This window comes from Ostrea edulis, chromosome 1 (genome assembly GCF_947568905.1).
Source record: "Ostrea edulis chromosome 1, xbOstEdul1.1, whole genome shotgun sequence".
Classification (NCBI taxonomy): domain Eukaryota; kingdom Metazoa; phylum Mollusca; class Bivalvia; order Ostreida; family Ostreidae; genus Ostrea; species Ostrea edulis.
Window position 1 is genome coordinate 103587248 of NC_079164.1, and position 21643 is coordinate 103608890.

Genomic DNA, 21643 nt, shown 5'->3' on the forward strand with positions numbered 1-21643 from the left:
ATTAAGCACTATGTAGATTGAAATATTTCAAGTTGAAGCAACTTTGATTTTTCAGTCGTAATTCGAGCGTTGATAAAAGCACAGAGGCATGATGGATTTCTTCCTTCGCTTGCTCTTGCACGCATAAATGTACAATATGTTATAAATTATCAAATTGGCCTAGTTATAGACAGTTTGTATTAATCAACATCGTCACTTGTCATATTCAGATATTTTAAAATTTCCAAACTGTAATTATAAATTTGTACGGTACAATGGGTTTGGGTCCGTTATCATTTTATCGTAAACTTTACCTATACTCCCTGATACACGTGTCAATGTCACTCCGTAATTTTCCCTCACAGTCGCCTTGAACCTGTAGAATATCACAGCCAACTTTTAATGGCATTTAATCTCATGAATATTCAGTAGTATATTATTTCTTTCAAATCTCAAATAAAGATATATTTGTATGTAAAACTTGCCTTTTAAATTAAAAAAAAAAAAAAAACAACATTTATTCAGCATAAAACTATAATATTAATTCAAATTTACCAGCACAAAAATGGGATTTTTAACAAAAGGAAAAATAACATACGTTAACTAAAGATTTAAAAATAGACTGTCTGAAAATTAAGACAGTCACGTGATTGATTCCAGCTTCACAGGTATGTATATAAATGAAGTTTGAAGACCATCATTATGCTACATATTCATATATATTTCAAACATGCCGGTACTGAATGGTAAGAGCACTTTCATATTTAGTTGTACATTGCAGTTAGATCAGATTAGGCAATGTTGTAGGTTTAATGATGAAACGTTTTTAACATTTAAATTGTCGTGGGTTTTTTTTTTAAAATAATGATTAACATTCCGTTGTATATTTATATGTGTGTGTATGCATATATATATATATATATATATATATATATATATATATATATATATATAGTCTTATGTTGTATTTTCTTTTCCAATTTACCGGATGATTAAAATATTTTGAAATACAACATATTCAAAATAAAACATATGGCATTTGTATTAGGAATGCTAAATGCAGGCGTTCGTATGTAGAAGATGAAAGATTTTACTTTGAAGACATTTTTGCAACGGAGCATATAAACAATATGCATATTGAATTTGTTTAACACTGAACCTGTTTCTAAAATAAATACTCGTCAAACAACGAATATTAAAGTATTCTATTGGATTTGAAAAAAAAATTGTTAAAAACATTCAGGTCAAGCCGCCCCTTAGTTTTCACTTGGTCATTGCGTGACCATTGTCAGGAAATACCGATTACAAATAGTGAAATTTTGCAGGTGTATATTTGACATTTCTTTATTGTACTCGTCAGAGGCGCGTACTGCAATGGTGGAGTACTGGCAAGACCATTCCAAAGACGGGTCCTTGGAGGAGATGATGCTGGACAACAACGCCGCGACGGTGGCCGAGGAGGAGCTTCCGGAAATTCTCTCCTACATCCCCGACGTCACGGGGAAAGACGTGGTGGAACTGGGAGCCGGAATAGGGTCAGTTAATATATATAGAATTAAATACATGTATGTACATTATATGCAGTAATTATTTCCATATGCATGTATTATTTGTGAAATTTCCATTTTTGATAATTTTGTGGATAAAAGCATTTTACAGCTGTCTCTGCTATTTAAACAAAAATTGATTAATAGTCGAAGGGCAATTTAAACTTTCTTTGTCATCATATACCTCTACGTATACGCCGACTTGCAGGTTGACCTAGTTTAATAATTTGGACTACCTGGACAGTAAAATTTTAACAGGGTTGACGAATTGGGACATTTCTAACGGTGGCGGATTTAAGGGGGGCGACCTAAAATTTTCAAATATAAGATAAATCATGGTCTTTATTTTTTTTTAGAAAAAAAAGAATAAACGACAATGATAAAATTACAAGCATTTTTTTTCACTCTCAGAAAAATAAACGCCATCTTTTGATGTATTGTACTTTTATTAATATTTTATTTAAAACAAAAACCTTAAAATTTGTGTCATTTTGTTAATTTTACTTCATTAAAACTGATAGAAAATATTAAAAATGACTTCATAGGAGACATATTTCAAGTCCTATAAAATCCAGGGTCGAGCTTCCATGGGCTTCGCACTGGGCCCACTGGAAGGCCTTAAGGCGGTCCCCAGACACCCTGTCTCATGAAATTGCGCCTCCCCCTTAACTTCAATACCTGGATCCGCCCCTGTCTGCAGTAAGGTTATGGTAACTGCAATGGTTGTTACAACATAATTGAAATTGTGAGATAATTCAAGTTGTTTATGTTACACAAATCTCCTTTGACAAAAATATTTATATATCTGCTGAAGCCTTTCTGTTGTTTTTGTAAAATTTAAATTAAACTGTGCAGTGTAGTGTCATTTTCCAATTGACAGATCGCGAACCACAAATAATCAAGTATTTAGACATTCAATGGCCTAAAAGCTCTTGACTGTCGACATGACGAAAGACCTTTCTTTCTTTCTTTCTTTCTTTATTTCCTCCAGATGGAGATTCTAGTGCAATAGTAGTGCATTAATCAAGACATATGCAAATGTGCAAAATAATATAAGGAACACAAGTGATTACAATGGAAGAGAGGGAGAATACAAAAATTCCTAAAGAACATATTAGAAGCATATACAAGATTTAGTTACAGTGTAACTCGAAGTTTGTTATAATACATTGCTGCTGCATCTCTTATCAAACGAGAGTTCAGAAGATGTAGTTCTGGAATGTTAAAATCCTGCGCATACTGTTTCTTGTTGCCAATTTTAAAAGAATTGAAAATGAAGAATTTTGTACACAGCAAATGAAATTTGTAAGCAGTAGACAAGAATAGTCCTTTATCACACAAAGTTTGTTACATCAGTATTGTGACACGACTAAAAGAATGCACGAATAAAAACATCCTTTCATTGTAGACGATTCACAAAGGAATTGGCCAGAGATGCAAAGTCGGTTCTAGCAGTCGATTTTGTCGACAAGTTCATAGATAAAAACAAAGTGGAGACATCAAAATTTGGGAATGTTGACCATAAATGTGTTGATGTAACCCAACTAAAACTTCCAAATATGAGGTAAGAGCACATCCAATATCATCATCCCTGTCAAAGAAATTCTGAAAGTAGACAAATTGCAGATTTTATTGATAAAGGATATTATACTAGTAGTTTGCCTAGTACACTTATAAACAAGATAGTTGTATGTACATGTATATGAAGAAACGGTTGGTATTATTAGCAATAATTGAGTTCAAAGAATGACAGTTATTTAGCATTAATAGATGAAAACTTCAATGCAGTATTTGGTTTTAGCGCTGACTTTGTCTTCTCCAACTGGTTGTTGATGTATCTACAAGACGAGGAGGTTAAGACTTTGATCAAAGAAACACTTTCCTGGCTTCGAGAGGACGGATACCTATTCTGCAGAGAATCTTGTTATCATCAATCAGGTACGAGTTCTTTATCACCATCAAATTTGAATACTAAGTAACCAATTTCACATATCATTAGTTCTCATTAAAAAGTGCATTGATTTTTGTTTTAGGCAACAAAGACAGGAACTCAAATCCCACTAAATACAGAGAGCCAGGAATGTACGAGGCTTTGTTTACATCCATAGAAATTCCAACAGAGAACAACGAGGAAGTGTACGGATATGAGTTGGTGCTACAAAAATCTGTAGATGCGTACTACAAGGTTCTTATCTAAGTCCGCCATCTTTCCTGTTATTTACAGCTGCAATGAGGAAAAACACCGGGATCTTGTTTAATATCTTGATGTATATTTTTAGCTAAAGAAAAATAAAAACCAAATTGTGTGGTTATTGCAAAAAGTTAGACGAACAAAGAGCTGCAATCATGGTTGTCGGACGTTCCAAGAATTTTTAGACACAAAACAGTATTCAATGAACGGGATCCTCAGATATGAAAAAATCTTTGGGAGGACTTTCGTCAGCACAGGAGGGTTTGACACAACAAAGGTACGTATTGTTTTCTTTTGTTTATGAACAGTACGATATGTGATGTTTAATGTTATTAATTTTTATTTTCAAACTACATTTTACAGGAATTTGTGGACAAGTTAAACCTACAAAAAGGTGAAGTGGTGCTAGATGTTGGTTGTGGAATTGGTGGAAGTGCTTTCTACATGGTTAAAGTAAATATTGAACTTAATTCAGATGTGGTTCAATATTGTCCACTCGCAATAACTTCTAATGTTACTAGTAGATTGTAAACTCCTAAATGCTTAGTGACGGATCTAAAGGGGATTCTAGGGATTACAACCCCCTCCTTGGGTTCGGAATCTTTACCAGAGAAGGATTCTGATGCCATGATATGGACTGCAATCCTGTCTCTTTCTTCTTTCAGTTAAGATGTCCCCTTTAGATTTTGCAGGGATTTTATCTAAAGTTTTGCTGATATAGTTTCGCAACAATACAATCCGCGCAGTTTCAAAAATTTAAATACTTTTACAGGAATATGGGAGCAAAGTTGTAGCAATAGATTTGTCTTCCAACATGATCAAGATTGGCATGGAGAGAGCAGAGGAGGTGGGCGTGTCGCTGCTAGATGTAAGAATTCAGAATTGAATTGTTTCAAATTGCATTTAAGTAATCAATGTATAACGAAAGGAGATGATTTAATTCAAGATAAATGATAACGGTGAAATTCACATAACTGGTAAATTATTAAAACTTGAAACTTTATGGAACTTATTTGCTCTTTATAAAAGTTACAGAAATCGATTTTTTTTTAAAATCTGCATTATATGCTTAATTTTATTTCATGTCTTTATAGATAAAGATAACGTTTAAGCAACTTTTCAAAATATTTCAGTAAAATATACTCTTCCTACAGGCTTCAATGTAAAATTCTAGGTGATTTAATCAAGCAGTCATTAGGATTTTGTGAATTCCTGTAGTGGGTTATTTTTATTTGATAAACCGCTCAAAATGATACCATTATTACAAAAAATACACCATTCATTTACTACCGGTAGATATGAATGTGATTGTTATACATTGAATACTTTATACTTTCATTAAATCCTTATAGGTTTTACTAATATGAAACAATACAAGTCTGTGATTAACCTATTTAACAGGTTCAGTTTGAGGTAGCAGATGCCACGAAAAGGGTGTACCCTGACGACTATTTTGATGTTGTGTACAGTCGGGATACAATTCTTCATATCAACGATAAGCTGGGCCTGTTCAAAAGATTCTATGTAAGAAACATTCTACATAAAACTAAGCTTCATTGATAAAACTTGACTACTTTAACAGCTGTTTAATAGCTGTATATATCCTTTTACAAGTAAACAATGAATGACAGTCAATCTGTGTGGTCTTTTCAGAGGTGTTTGAAGCCAGGGGGTCGACTGTTGATTTCGGACTATGCATGTAGCCCTGATGAGCATTCTGAACAGTTCAAGGCTTATGTCAAACAACGAGGATATAATCTACTTTCCCCGGAACAGTATGGAAAGGTGCAGTTGTGATTTAGAATACTAGCCTTCTATAAAGTACAAACGTGACAATAGCAGACCGAACTTTTATTAGTGGACAGGTTTTTTTTAGTCCATGAATTATCTTCTGCTTATTTGAAGATTTAAACAAATGATTTCTTTCTCGCTTTTATACTCACTTAGTTCCATTGTATGAACAGGTTTTAGAGGAAGCGGGTTTTGTCAATGTAAAGGCAGACGACAGAACAGACCTATTTGTTGAATCACTGGAAAAAGAACTTACGAGAACTGAAAAAATAAAAGAGGACTTCGTTAAGGTAAAATTACAATTTTGATTTACATTTTTTTAAAATTCCAAATCGCATATTTTTGGGAAAATTTCGGTGGGTCCCCCCCCCCACCACCACCACCACGGTTTTATGTCTGGTGGTTTGTCTGTTTGTAATATTATGTCTTTGGTCATTATACTTTTGGAACTGTGAAACTAGAAATATGTAGGTCAAAGCTTTATTCAAGGTCAAAGTAAAGGTGAAAGGTGAAATTTTCCTTGATTATCCATGCGGTATAGTATTTCGTGCTTTCTCACAAGTTTTATGTTATTCCTTTCGGCGAATATTTTTTTTTTTTGGTTGAAAATTCAAGAAGTCACATACATTATTAGTGACACAAAATGTCAAGGAAACAATTCATATCACAGAGTACAACCGATATATATACATATCAACTGACAATAAGTAAAGCCGCTATATATGTAGATATCAATTTACAGTACAAAGTACATGTCTGTATCAATTTACAGTACAGAGTACACCCACTATATCTTCTTACAACACAGATTACAACCCCTATATGTACATATCATTGTTTCTTTTCAGGAATTTTCTCTTCAAGATTACAATGACATTGTCGGGGGTTGGAAAGACAAACTAAAGAGAACAGCAGCCGGCGATCAAAGATGGGGAGTTTTCTACGCCGAAAAACCTGCTAACTGAGATCTAATTTGACCGTTTCTATCTGCAAATATATTAGAGAGTGTTAGATCAGTTCTACCGTAGACTTCTATATACTGGAGTAAAGGACTCACTAACTTTTCAAAATGAAAAATCAAATGTTGAAAAGTAGGCAATGAATAGATTTTTTATATGATTGTGCCAAATATTTCTAATATTTTCAGGTATAAAGGGTCGAGGTTTACCTGAAAAATTATTTTACCGCATCATTCGGTGTGACAGGTGTAGATATATATATATATATATAGTATTGTTGTCTGTTGAGATGCTTTGGTTAGTTGTATTTTTTGTTTGTGTTTATGTTATATGATGCATATTGTATCGTGACAGAACATTTGCAATACTTACATTTGTTAAAGTTAGTACATGTTGAGCGAAAATAAAATTTAAAAAAAGACTTAATTTCTGTACTTATATATCCGGTAGAACGGGATAATCAGCCTAACTTCAAACTGAGGGCTTCCTCTTTCTCCCCATATATATACACTGTTATATCTGTCTGTGGACTATTTAATCACTTTTTTATCTTAATCCTCGTGTGTACTTGAATCCAAACATTCAAATTATTTTAAAATGGGTCGAGTGACAACTTTGTTATTTATCAAACAAATACTGCAGTTCTTTATTCAAATTAAAACATTCTATTTGTGACGTGTATACACCACAGGGAATTACATCGCGCTTGTTTTCGAATTTACTAATAAAGAGTACTCTCTAAAAGTAAATTCGAACCTTAGCGATATAATGGCATGTGATATAAACTTTAAAATCTTTTTCGAGACATATTTGATATATCCCCTTCTAATAAAATACTATTCATATTTGAAGTATGACTATTCATTCAAATATGTACATACCAAGATGGGCTTGAAATCTCATTTCCCAATCCCAGGAGATTTCATATTTGAATATGCACTTCGGTATAGGAAAGTTTGGACCATGTGAGAACTTAGAAGATTTTTCATTCAAGTGTCTTTGGGGACAAGAAGAGCAAACTACTGGAGGAAATAATTTAAACAAACTTAATTCTGTCCTTTAAATAGTGAGATTGGCTGCACGTTTAGTAACATTTTCCCCTGTAGTCAACCTGTTCTTTAAAAAGCATGTTGGACGCTTTTTCAAAGTATACATGGTATCTTTAAACAAGATTTACTTGTGAGACACAATGTCCTTCTAAGCTTAAACATTGTTATTGTTAATGCATAATGTTTCACAGATAGCGGTAGCGCGGTGGTGAGCGCAGGTCACTTTGCAATCAGGAGGTTCCGGAGTTTTTTGTAAGACTACGGACGTGTCCCTTCAATCATGAAGTCCCGGGTGCTTTTTATGATTACGGACGTGTCCCGTCAATCAGGAAGTCCCAGGGTGCTTTTTATGATTACGGACGTGTCCCGTCAATCAGGAAGTCCCAGGGTGCTTTTTATGATTACGGACGTGTCCCGTCAATCAGGAAGTCCCAGGGTGCTTTTTATGACTACGGACGTGTCCCCTTCAATCAGGAAGTCCCAGGGTGCTTTTTATGATTACGGACGTGTCCCGTCAATCAGGAAGTCCCAGGGTGCTTTTTATGACTACGGACGTGTCCCCTCCAGTCTTTTGTACTCGGGTTCACGCTACCGTGGGTAACTGTTCCTTCCTTCGCCAAGCTCCTGGCCTCAGAAATGAAAGTCACGGGATCCTGAAAAACCGGAAGTCCCGTTTCATGGTAGGCGTTAGCGCAATACAGAACCCTTTGAGTGCCATGCATAGGACAAACTCTGCGATATTTCACCTTCAGCTGGTGAAGTCTCTGTTTAAAAAACCCCCACCTCGAATCGGACGTAGGGCAACAAACAAACAAGGAACAAACACGATACCTCCGATCGTTCAATTGACCAATCACTTATAACCTGATGTGCATATATACCTGTGACCCTGGCTTTTAGTTGACCGAGTGTGTATTTGAAGTGTCTAGCTTGTTCCATATTACTGACTCCGATCTTTTAGGATACAATTATGACTCTAAGCTCTATGTTTAATTGATGTTTCTTTTCGCAAAAAGGTCAAGTCATAGTAGATCAGGAAGAAAGGTAATATAGTAGATCCGAAAGAAAGGTCAAATCAGAAACGATCCGAAAGAAAGGTAAGGTCATAGTAGATCAGGGGGAAAGGTCAAGTCATAGGAGATCCGAAACAAAGGTCAAATCATAGTAGATGAGGGAGAAAATTCAAGTCAGAGTAGAGAAAAAATTAACTGAAGTAAAAGCATTTCATCAATCACGGTATGAAAATCAAGATGATGTATTACAAGAAATTGATCTTGATAGACCCATAAGCAATCATGCAATTCCAGGAGTAAATGAGGGACTGGAATGAGGTTTTGATAGATATATTACACCATGAATTGCTGTCTATTCTAAAGAGAACGATAAGGAACTCGGTGCAGATGGTTTCACAGTTAATCTTTTTGGTCGGACTCGTACAAGCATAGAATACTAGTAAATTCTTAATATTGTAATTTTATAAAACAAAAATTATCTGCATGTATTTCTTAAAAACGAGGAATCATTTCTATGCATTTGATAGAATTGGGGAGGGCGGGTATCGTTATATAAAGATTTTCAAAGAATGTATATGTATGGGATAATAAAATACGTAAAGTGGCAAAATAATGTATCACTCACAGCTATGAAAATGGAAGATTAAGAATCATCAGTTTAGAATTATTTTTTTTTTTTTTGTTATCCCGAAATATCTCTCACTATTGTTTTATGTACTGTCTAATATAGAAAGTATACATTCTTCTGGAATAATATGTATGAGAGGGGAGATTTTCCATGCACAACACTTTCCTCATATTTTCGTTCCAATTTCAAAGGGAGAATGGTATGGTGAATTCAGGCATTGCAATGATAGAAATAATGCAGTAATTGACCATTTAAAAATTCAGAAATATACCCCCCCCCTTTTGTGAAATACATTCTCTTTATCTAAATTATATTATTATTATATGCATATGTTTTTTCTACCGAACATGTTCCATAATGTGCACGTTCTGCAAGTCCGCTACATTTCTAAATTCATGTAATGCAGAAAAACATACCCAACACAGATTGTTACATTTAGTTGCCAGTGTTTAGATATAGCTAAACCATACCATTCTCCTTTGAAATTGGAACGAAAATATGAGGAATGTGTCTCAATACATCAACAAAATTCCGAAGTTCAAGAGTATACTAAATAAAAATTGTTATCTTTGACTTCTGTACATTTTGTAACTTACATATGCAATGACCAGAAGGCGTCTATTTTGGGAATGTCCTATGTTCAAAAATTGTGAAATGATATTACAGAATGGGTCAACAGAAAAAATAATATCAGTTGCCACTGATCTAAGAAAGAAATGTTATAACTTGCAAAGCCACCAAATGAAATATATTCGTACAATTCTAAACTTGACAATGCGATATCCACCCCCCCCTCCACACCAACAATAGACATCCACCTTATTTAGTAGCTGCAGAACTGTTGCTCTCTGAAAAAATATGTTGGCGGAACAGAGAGCTACAGTTCCACCCCTAATAAAAACCGATTTACGGCGCACAAAAACTGCGCACCGTTGAGACCTAAGTTTTATGGCCCCAGAGCCTGATATCGTTGTATTCTTGTGTTGCTGTCTCATAAATTTAATATAAAAAATTCTTAACATATTTTCCTACTATAGTTGTGTCCAAACATACCTTCAAATATTCATTAAAGCCCCATACGACCCGAAAACTCCCAGCTTCAAATGAATGACAGCAACACAAGAATACAACGATATCAGGCCTCAACAGTGAGCAGCTTTTTGTGCACCGTAAATCGAAGGTTTTTGTTAGGGGTGGAACTGTAGCTCCATGTTCCGTCAAAATATATTTTTCAGAGAGCCACAGTTCTGCAGCTACTTATTTAGAAACTACTTTTTATCGTAATATTCAATATTAATTGTATACCAAAAATGATAATTTCACTAAATATAAAAATGGATAGGATATTTTTTAGGGGTGAAACGATGCATCGCGATGTGGCCGAATCGCGATGTAGAGGTCTCGATTCGATGTTCGATTTATTCCGGGTCTATTTCGGTTCGATACGATTCTAGAATCATAGCATATATTGCTTTTGATAACACGGTTTCTGATTGGCCAATGGAATTGACAATTGCCCAATCAACGTACGAGTAAACTTTGCTGAACCAATATGGACACAGTCGAGTTGAAAAATGCACCCCCAATGTATAAATCCCGGGTATAGTGACAGTTCAGTTTTAGGACAAGTGATACGAGTGTTGCTTTATGTTAAATGCTTTTATATTATGTACAATTTATATGCAAAGAGCAATAAATACAATAAACATAAAAAAAATCTAAGCATTATAAAGAATTTGGTATATGCTATTGTATCGAATCGAAAATCATCAAATCGAGACTAAAGTATCGAAAATCGAATCGAATCGAGAAGGTACTGTATCGTTTCACCCCTAATATTTTTACATATTGGGAGTTACAAATCCCCCGTATACATCTTAATGACATTTCTCCCCCGACGTATAGTTACTTTTTGATGACACATATCTGGTGTGTGTGAGCTGAGATGGGTCACAGATTAAGTTCTAGACAGAGTACAAGTATGTAGTTTAGTTCCAATCCTAAAGGAGTTGCTCTTGATTTCTTTTATCTATCCACTTTAAAAATTCAACCGGTCACGTGAATTTGTCATGCAAAACTAATTCTCGGATGATAATCAGCTTGGTTTCGAAAAGAAAAAATCCACGCTAGTATAAGTGGGGGAATACTTGTCCTTGAGCCACATATCTCTATTTTATTTCAAATAAGTTTACGTGTCCTTATTGAAAGGAAATTTTATATCGCAGCTCTCCACTTCGGTGGATTGCAAAATACTAATACTATTAGTATATACTGAGCTATGTTCAAACCTCTTGGTACGATTTGCATATTAGCAGTATTAGGAGAAATTATTGCTTGACCCACCACTGAAATCTTTGCAGAAACATAAAAGGGCGGGAAGGGTAGCGTATATTCATGTACTAGGCCTAAGTGATAAAAACACGCCGTTGGAATTTATACCTTTTCTGCTTATTCGTAATGAATAACGAGATGAGGAAAAACTGAATAAAATTTATAATATGAGGTATAAATTTGAACAACTCGATATGTGAAAACCCCGACATAAATAAACTATAACTCAGCTGATCTGCAACTGAATTATGAATACTGTTGATGGGGTATGGACAGTTTCTTTATGTTATATAATAAGGTACTATTTGGGATGGGGTTAAAATACCATTTGACTTGTTCAAATATGATTTCAAGATGTAAAATGTAGGGAAAGGAGGGATGTGAAGGACCGTACAGTCACCCCAACCCCCACTCCGAAGTGTGAAAATTTTATTCCATTTGAATCTGCTATTTGTGTTAGACTTCAATCTATTTTTTGTCATACATTTACACGTCATACACCGATACCGTTGTTTTATCGTATACTACTGTCAACCGGATGCAACCTGAGCGGAAAATTTAGGTGTATGTTTGGACTGATAAGATTGTACACTTAACGGTATTAAACCAAGTTCACCATGATCCCTTTGCCTGACATACTAAGTAAAGTATTTTACATAAGCAAGTGGACATTGCTTTATAACGTCAGGGCAATGTAACGCGAGTTAGTCATTTAGAACGGTCAATATCAATGATACTTCATCACAAAATCAGTACAGTGCCTTTTCCTCTGGAATACCTGCAGTTGTTCAAATGAGCACAGATAAAACCGCTCATTACAAGTTTTTTTTTTTTTTTTTTTTAATTGTAATGTAGCTAATTTGAAGTTTTAAAGCAGGCTGCTCATCGGGGGGTGGGGGTTACATACATCAATAATATTTATCGCTTGATTATGTTTACTATGTAAGGTTTTTTGTATAGATCTAATTATAGCAATGCTTTGTTTTAATTAAACAATCAGATTTGCCAGTCTGTTCTTTTGCCGGATGAAGCCGACGAACCCCTGACCAAGAGAGACTAAAGGATCCATTTGAACAATGTATAGTTCAACTAAAGAAGCTGTCATAACAATTTTTCAACTTTTGTGATTAAAATTACTTTTTAAAAAATGAAAGACAAACATGGTGACGTCACAATCACTTACGTTGGCAAAAACATCACAATAACCAAGATGTGACATCACAATTACTTCTGTTTTCTTAGTCACGTTAGTAAGGAATTTTGTTGTACAAAATGGAAGAAAAAGAAGGGAAACAAATGTCCCTCTATGGGAAGTTTATTCAGTCGCCTGTGGATATGGCAGAGTCGTGGAAGAATGTTCTTTGTGTAAGTAGTAATTTTCAAGCCTATAACTCATAGGCGCTCACCATCTATCTTAACTAGATAGTGAAAATAACGTGAATAAATTCATCCTCTATATACATATGTATTTATTTTACACAATTTTAATTGTTTCATATCAGTTTATCTACGCAAATTGGGCAATTTAGAACTCCTGGATGTTACAAAGCATATACAATACATATACAATTGGGAATATATTTTAGAGGACAGAAAATATTCGTCGTAATCACTTGGCAAATAAGGGAGATGGTTCGTCTCTTTGGCCCGGAATAAAACAGTGGTCAAGAAACGAATTGGAGGATAAGAAAGATTCCTACTTTGGAAAGAGAACTAGAAACACTGTGGTAAGAATAGATCTATATATAATCCACTCTAGTTAAAAAGGGAATACCCGGTATTTATTATGTTTCTCAACAACAACAAAATCATATAAAATAACCGAGAGCTTGTATCACCCTTTCGATGATGAAATCATTCTTCATACGAGGTGTTTTAACGAGCCATTAAAGAAAATGTTGGTGTTATGAGATACTTTAATTAAATCACCAACCTACACGCGCATGCACATGTGCTTCGTTTGAATGTTGTTGTTTATTAGTCAAAAGCAAATACAGTTTATAGACAAAGTATGCGATGTAATAAATCTAAAATCATATAAAGGTCAAGAAAGAATAGAAAGTGTGCTTATACATTGGTATTTCTAATTTCAAAGGAATTCTTAATAAATTTACCCAAGTTACATAATTCCTTTACATTCTGTGTCGATAAAAGTTGAATTAATTTAAAGGGTCTGATATAATAATGCTTTTTCAAAAATTTGATTTAAAGAAAAAATAAAACTAGTCTTCTACATTTAGGGTACATAAAGGGCATAAACGTCTTTCTAAAGGAACATTTTTGTATCTACCGGTTTCAATAACTAACCAGTGAGACGATAATCTTAACTTACAAATAAGCTTTTTCTACCGCATAGGAATTCTTTTAGTTAAGTAGGATTGCAAAGTAAAATGATCAATCAAATGTTTATAAATTCTACATGTTGAGGAAGAGATTGGGTAATGCTAAAATGCCATGGATGTAAATAAACTGATATTCACAGCATAGGTAGATAATACAAATCAGGACGGATCCAGGAATTTTTGGAAGGGGGATTCTACCATTAATTTTGATTTTCAAAGACATATTCACATGAGTTTCTTGTCTTATATTTGTAAACGAACATCGGACATCGCTCATTAGGCACTATATGGACATGCACTATATATATGGACATGCATCTTCATTGCTGATTAGAGGGGTTGACACACTTCATTGTTGATTAGAGGGGATGACACACTTCATTGTTGATTAGAGGGGTTGACACACTTCATTGTTGATTAGTATGGAGCACCAAATTAACTTAAACTCAAATAATTGAAGATATCTTCAATTATTTGAAGATATCATCAATTCAATTATTGCTCTCTTTAATTGAATTAATGCGCGCATTAAATCAATTATTGCTCTCATCAAATGAATTAATGTGCGCTTCAATTCAATTATTGCTCTCATCAATTGAATTTATGCGCGCATCAATTGAATTAATGAGAGCAATAATTGATTTAATGCGCGCATTAATTCAATTATTGCTCTCTTCAATTCAATTGTTGAGAGCATCAATTGAATTAATGAGAGCAATAATAGATTTGATGTGCGCATTAATTCAATTATTGCTCTCTTCAATTCAATTGATGAGAGCATTAATTTCGTAGAAATGTTGTTCGCAATAATTGATTTAGAGCTCGGTATAAATAATTTGATGATCTCTTTAATTCAATTGAAGATATCTTTAATTATTTACAATGCTTTTGTATAAGGAATTAATGCGCGCAACAATTTTTTTTTAAAGAGAGCAACAATTGAATTAAAGAGATCATTAATTCAATTGTGGATATGTTGAATTGAAGATATCTTTAATTATTTAGTTGCTCTCTCTAAAAGAATTATTGCTCTCTTCAAATGAATTAAAGATATCATTAATTCAATTGAAGAGAGCAATAATTGAATTAATGCGCGCATTAAATCCATTATTGCCCTCATCAAATGAATTAATGCGCGAATCAATTCAATTATTGCTCTCATCATTTGATTTAATGCGCGCATTATATCAATTATTGCTCTCTTCAATTGAATTGTAGCGCGCATCAATTCATTTGTTGATATCATTAATTCATTTGAAGAGATCATTAATTCAATTAAAGCGCGCATCAATTCAGCAGAAGAATTAATGCTATCATCAATTCATTTAATGCGCGCAATAATTCAGAATTGCAGATATCATTAATTATTTGAAGAGATCTTTAATTAAATTGTTGCGCGCATCAAATGAATTGATGATATCTTCAAATAATTGAAGATATCTTCAATTATTTGAGTTTGTGTTAATTTGGCGCTCCATAGATTAGAGGGGTTGACACACTTCATTGTTGATTAGAGGGGTTGACACACTTCATTGTTGATTAGAGGGGTTGACACACTTCATTGTTGATTAGAGGGGTTGACACACTTCATTGTTGATTAGAGGGGTTGACACACTTCATTGTTGATTAAAGGGGTTGACACACTTCATTGTTGATTAGAGGGTTGACACACTTCATTGTTGATTAGAGGGGTTGACACACTTCATTTCTGATTAGAGGGGTTGACACACTTCATTGTTGATTAGAGGGGTTGACACTCTTCGTTGTTGATTAGAGGGGTTGACACACTTCATTGTTGATTAGAGGGGTTGACACTCTTCGTTGTTGATTAGAGGGGTTGACACACTTCATTGTTGATTAAAGGGGTTGACACACTTCATTGTTGATTAGAGGGGTTGACACACTTCATTGTTGATTAGAGGGGTTGACACACTTCATTGTTGATTAGAGGGGTTGACACACTTCATTGTTGATTAGAGGGGTTGACACACTTCGTTGTTGATTAGAGGGGTTGACACACTTCATTGTTGATTAGAGGGGTTGACACTCTTCGTTGTTGATTAGAGGGGTTGACACACTTCATTGTTGATTAGAGGGGTTGACACACTTCATTGTTGATTAGAGGGGTTGACACACTCCATTGTTGATTAGAGGGGTTGACACACTTCATTGCTGATTAGAGGGGTTGACACACTTCATTGTTGATTAGAGGGGTTGACACACTTCATTGCTGATTAGAGGGGTTGACACACTTCATTGTTGATTAGAGGGGTTGACACTCTTCGTTGTTGATTAGAGGGGTTGACACACTTCATTGTTGATTAGAGGGGTTGACACTCTTCGTTGTTGATTAGAGGGGTTGACACACTTCATTGTTGATTAGAGGGGTTGACACACTTCATTGTTGATTAGAGGGGTTGACACTCTTCGTTGTTGATTAGAGGGGTTGACACACTTCATTGTTGATTAGAGGGGTTGACACACTTCATTGTTGATTAGAGGGGTTGACACACTTCATTGCTGATTAAAGGGGTTGACACACTTCATTGTTGATTAGAGGGGTTGACACACTTCATTGCTGATTAAAGGGGTTGACACACTTCATTGTTGATTAGAGGAGTTGACACACTTCATTGTTGATTAGAGGGGTTGACACACTTCATTGTTGATTAGAGGGGTTGACACACTTCATTGCTGATTAAAGGGGTTGACACACTTCATTGTTGATTAGAGGGGTTGACACACTTCATTGCTGATTAAAGGGGTTGACACACTTCATTGTTGATTAGAGGGGTTGACACTCCATAGTAGTAAATAAACGAGTAACCAGTCTCTTCATTTATCGTAAATAAATCAAATGTAAATTCAATGAACAAATGTTAACGGCGCAACTTTAGTGAAAATAAATGAATATAAATTTTAAAAAAAAAAGCGAAAGTACTTTGCTGTTTGTTTGAAAAAGTTCAACTTCCAGGAGTGCATTCTGCTGATTACGTATAGAATGTACATGTGTATCACAGATCCCGAGGTATGTTGAAGTGAATTTTCTGTCTTCTTGATAGTTGTATGCCATTCTCTGCCTTGTTGCGGGGATGCACGGTTTAGGTGGGTTTTTTTCCCCCCACTCTTCTACCGGTCGCGGTAGCTCCGCTTCGTAACCAGGAGGTCGTGAGTTCGAGCCCCGCTCGTGCTATGTCAATATAGGAAAAGATTGATTCTTCGCCAAATGCTCGACATTCAGAAGTAGGAATCGCGCGTCTTTCAGATAGATATGTCCCTAAAAACGTAGATTCTTTGCCGCAGTAGGCGTTGGTACGTTAAAAAACCCTCACTGTTACGGTTGAGCGCTAAGCATGGGTTTGAGGTAGTACTTCACCGTCAGATCAGATGGTGACGTCGCAATATGAGTGATTTCTCGACGGAATGTAAAACAACCAGTCAACCAAACGTTAACATCTAACATATCCCCCCCCCCCCCGAGTTTCTATGTAAACCTGAAAAGGTGTTATGGCTCTGTCCTGCCCCTGGAATTATGGTTTTATGGTTCTGTCCTGCCCCGGGGATTATGGTTTTATGGTTCTGTTCTGCCCCGTGGATTATGCTTCAGTTCATGTATAGGAAAGTTTCAAGCATGGACGTTTTAACTAATCTTGTCCAACTTTTCTTGAGAAACAATCTGAAAACAAATATACCCAACCTCTTTTCAATATTTCCTGAATAGCCCCCCTTTGAAGTACATGTATCTATGTTCCTTTATTTGGAGAAGCATGTATCTATTTCATGATGCCTTGTGTAAGGGTTATTTGACATCTGTCCTTTAATTCTTGGGGAGAAAAAAAGTGTATTGTAGTTTATGTGAGATCGACTTAAACGTTGACGTCACAATGCTAATCCGACCAATTACAATGAAGAAGGCATTCCTGGCTATGGCATGGCTATTCGAACACGTTGACTGCTAATCACGGAAACGTTTTGGGAAACGGAATATTACAATGACATTTTCAAATTTGAATTTAAAATAAATTTAAGGGTTGATATTTTTGTTTACATCTATTACGCTAATAATGCGTAACGGTCTTCAAACTTTTCGTAACAAGATAGCACGCGTTGGCTTAACTTGTCTGCGTACACCTGAGTGTTATCAGCCCAGTAGACGCAGAAAAGAAAATATACCTTAATTTATTGCTTGAATACACGACAGTCAGAAACTAAACCTCGCCGAAGCCATCGGCTCAAATAGATATCCAAGATGTTACCAAATGTCTAATTTCCCCAATAAATTCAATTGTACAACGGCATAATTACATTTATCGAGTACCTGTAACATAATCTGTGTGTTATGTAAACATTTTGTCGATTATTGCATATGTAGGTTGATACATGTTCAACTTATGAACGGCTGTTCCATCCAAGCACCCAAGCATACGATAGCAAGATTCATCGTGATGATCGCAACAACACACTGAAAATCGGGAGAGCCGTCTACGACGAGGTTAGTGTCGTAATTTTACTGTATAACTTCATGTACATTTCATTATATTTTTGAATATTGAAAAGAAATAAGGGTGCCATCATAAAAGACGTGTCAGATTGTGGTGCCTTCAAATCACCTGTGGAGTGGTTTTACAATTAATCATCTGTACACGACAGGTATTGCATTGAACAATCTAGTAAGAATGTAGTGGATCGGGCATTTTACAAAGATGATGAAGTTCCTTTATTTTAAAGAAATGTACCATAATATATATATGTTAGTGTTTTCAAGCTCTAGTCAACTGAGGCTTAGATCGGGTGGTGGCACAACAAACAAGAATTAACCCACAGGCCTTATTGGTCACCCGGGTATTAGTTAAAAGTATCACTAGTTAGTCCCAAGGCTACAAAATATATTATAATTTTCCTGTTCTGCATATCTAAGCTAAATTCTAATATTCAGCATCAGTATTAAACAAGACGTGTTCTTAAAGCGCAAATGCCATACAGGCGAACGACATTACATAATATGTGTTATATTAATTAACACCATATGACCATTGTGGACCCGCCTTCGAGTCGGGACCCTGCCGTAGCAGAATTCATAAATTTTAGTAATCCTTTTTTGCTTTTCCTAAATATGCAAGCCCGTGGGGATTCGGTTTAGAATAGGTCCTCGATGTCCCTTGCTTGTCGTAAGTGGCAACTAGATGGGGGCGGTCCTTCGGATGAGACTGCAAAAACCAAGGTCCCGTGTCACAGCAGGTGTGGCACGATAAAGATCCATTTCTGCTCAAATGCCGTTAATCCGAGATTCCTCTGACTCTTAACCCCGCTTTTATTTTGTGACTTCTGCGGGGGAGACCCGCACATGTCAAATATAAAAGCGGGGGTAAGAGTCAGAGGAATCTCGGATTAAAATGCCGTAAGCGCCTCAATTTTACAGCCCTTCACGGACAATGGTAATGTACCCATATAGGTGGAAAATTTTCGAGCAGGACATTCAGGAGGTACTCTACATCGTTATAATGCCTGACTTCCCTTTAAACCATGAATGAAAATATAAATATCATGCAGCAACATTTGTCCATTCATTTCAAATTTCAATGCCAAGCGGAGTAACTCAGTAGGTTAGCACGTTGACTGCTGAACTGTAAATCGCGGGTTCGAGTCCAGTAGGGGTTTTCATTTAAAAAAAAAAATAATTTCTACTAAAACTTAATTTTTTTGACTAACTAAAGTAAATTTACAAGTTTTCAATTTCAAAATATTGCCGACCTGTACACAACCTCCGTTTTTCATCCACATAAGTTTCTCTGGTGTAGCATTCCTCCCTAAATAATATACAACGAACCCACCAAAATATGTACAGTGTATCAAGATTTATATACTATCAGCCGAAATAAAAAAAAATTCAAATGAAGACATTTCATCAATCTGACCCTGACCATTGTGGCCCCACCAAAATCCCTACCCCTGGGATGATCAAATTTTACAATTTCAGTAAAGGGCTAGCTAACTGCTCCTTCTAAATATCATTTAATTCCAATTTATTATCAATAGCATTAAAGAGGATGTTATTTAAATATCCCAAGTTTGACCCTGTCCTCGAGTCAGAGTGTCCCAGGGATCATGGAATTTACAATTTTGGTAGAGGGCTTTCTGCTCTACATGAAAATGTATATAGTTTTCCTTACAGAAGAAGTTTTTTAAAAAACAAAAAATATCTCAAGTTTTGTCAGTTTTTGCCCTGACCCTAAGGCTTTGGTTATGCAGGAATCCAGAAATTTACAATTCATGATTCATACCAAATTTGATAAGAATTGGAGTGGTGTTATCAAGAAGTTAAATATGTCCAATTGTTAACTCACGACGATCGACGAAGACCAATGCAATAGCTGTGCAATGTCACTCGAGTTACTTAGGTGACAAAACACTTCTCAATACTAGAGCATTGAGTGTCATGCATAGATCAAAGTCAATCTAATTAAAATTAGATGTTAGATCCACTCGTGTACTCATGCATGTGTGGGAGCGGATCTAATTCTAATTAGATTGAGGTCAAAGTTTGTGGCACATCATCTACAAGGTAGTGACGTCTTTAACGAGTCAAAGTTTGTGGCACATCATCTACAAGGTAGTGACGTCTCTAAACGACCCCCCCCCCAAATAAGACGTAAAGAAACGAACAAGGAATACAACAGTATGACATGCCTTAATGGTTGCAAGGTGATGTCCCTTTTACGGGGCCCTTTCTGTATACTAGTACATAATAATGTATCCAATGTACTTAATGAAAGGGATACAATAATTAAGACTAGAAAACTCCCTGTATGTTGTGGGGTTGTGGGTATCTTCATAGTCCAAGCTTCAGTCTTGGCAATCTTACGTGAGATGACCCAGTGCTTCTCTGTTGGTGTTCTACAGTTCGAATTATTCACCTTATTTTTTTTTTCGTTTTTGAGCAGGAGAAAAAGAGAGTGTTGCCTTTACTAAGTTCTTCTGTGTATGGCCAGAGGGCGTGTCAGTTGTTTGAGCCACCGTGTAGAGCACATGTTCGGATTGCGCACATTGCGCAGAGCTTCTACCGCAAGCGCGGAACAGGACTGCCCCCTATCGAGAAACCGTGAGAGGATGTATAGAAAGCAACATTATATTACTTATATGTTAAAATGCTATTTGAATTGTACTGATAGTATCCAAAAAGAATTGTAGAAATGAAATACAATGTATAGTAAAAATAAAGCAGTTATTTATAGAAAGTTTTAACTTCAGTCAGAGTTATAGTTCTTTTGATATAGATTGATCGTCACGTTCAAACGAAGGCTTAATGTGACCTTGGTGATTTATTAACAGAGGGCCGATAGCATGTACGGAGAGATTATGATAATTAATCTTGTCATTAGACACAGCAATTACCATTTTCTCATTACCAGAATATGGTTTTCTCGCAAACGTTGCTGGATTTTATTTTATTTTCAATTAACGGGAACTTAGTAATCATAGTTTTTGGCCAACGATTACCAATCTGTGTGGAATGTTGTATTTAATGGAAACAAAACGCGGCAAGAGGCCGGGAATCATTCAGTAAATAGATACAGCACCACCGTGAATAAAACAAGCTTTCATAGCGGTTGTTTTCGTACAGTATGTTCAAAAAGTATTTTACAATCGATTGATATTTCACTGGTGTGGAGACAATGAAAATCAGAGAAAGTCATTGTATAGGAATGCAGATCTCAACGGAATCCTATTGTCTTTATACCCCTCTAACGCACGTATACCCGAGCTATGCACCGAACAGTCACTTTGAAAGGGGTGGGTGGGTGGGTTAGTTCGT

General features: G+C 35.5%; 2 protein-coding genes across 2 annotated transcripts; both read left to right on the forward strand.

Moving 5' to 3' along the window:
• The first annotated feature begins 1345 nt into the window (after positions 1-1345).
• On the forward strand, positions 1346-6886 carry LOC130047309 (uncharacterized). Its single transcript, XM_056141979.1, has 11 exons — positions 1346-1514; positions 2935-3090; positions 3328-3464; positions 3560-3711; positions 3806-3994; positions 4081-4170; positions 4490-4585; positions 5119-5241; positions 5371-5502; positions 5682-5798; positions 6357-6886. The coding sequence occupies exons 1-11, from the start codon at positions 1354-1356 to the stop codon at positions 6471-6473; spliced, it is 1470 nt and encodes a 489-aa protein (XP_055997954.1). The 5' UTR covers positions 1346-1353; the 3' UTR covers positions 6474-6886.
• A 5874-nt stretch (positions 6887-12760) lies between these two features.
• LOC130048528 (cilia- and flagella-associated protein 90-like) lies at positions 12761-21074 on the forward strand. The gene is made up of 4 exons (XM_056145387.1): positions 12761-12853; positions 13075-13215; positions 18203-18322; positions 20772-21074. The coding sequence occupies exons 1-4, from the start codon at positions 12761-12763 to the stop codon at positions 20931-20933; spliced, it is 516 nt and encodes a 171-aa protein (XP_056001362.1). The 3' UTR covers positions 20934-21074.
• Positions 21075-21643: the final 569 nt, after the last annotated feature.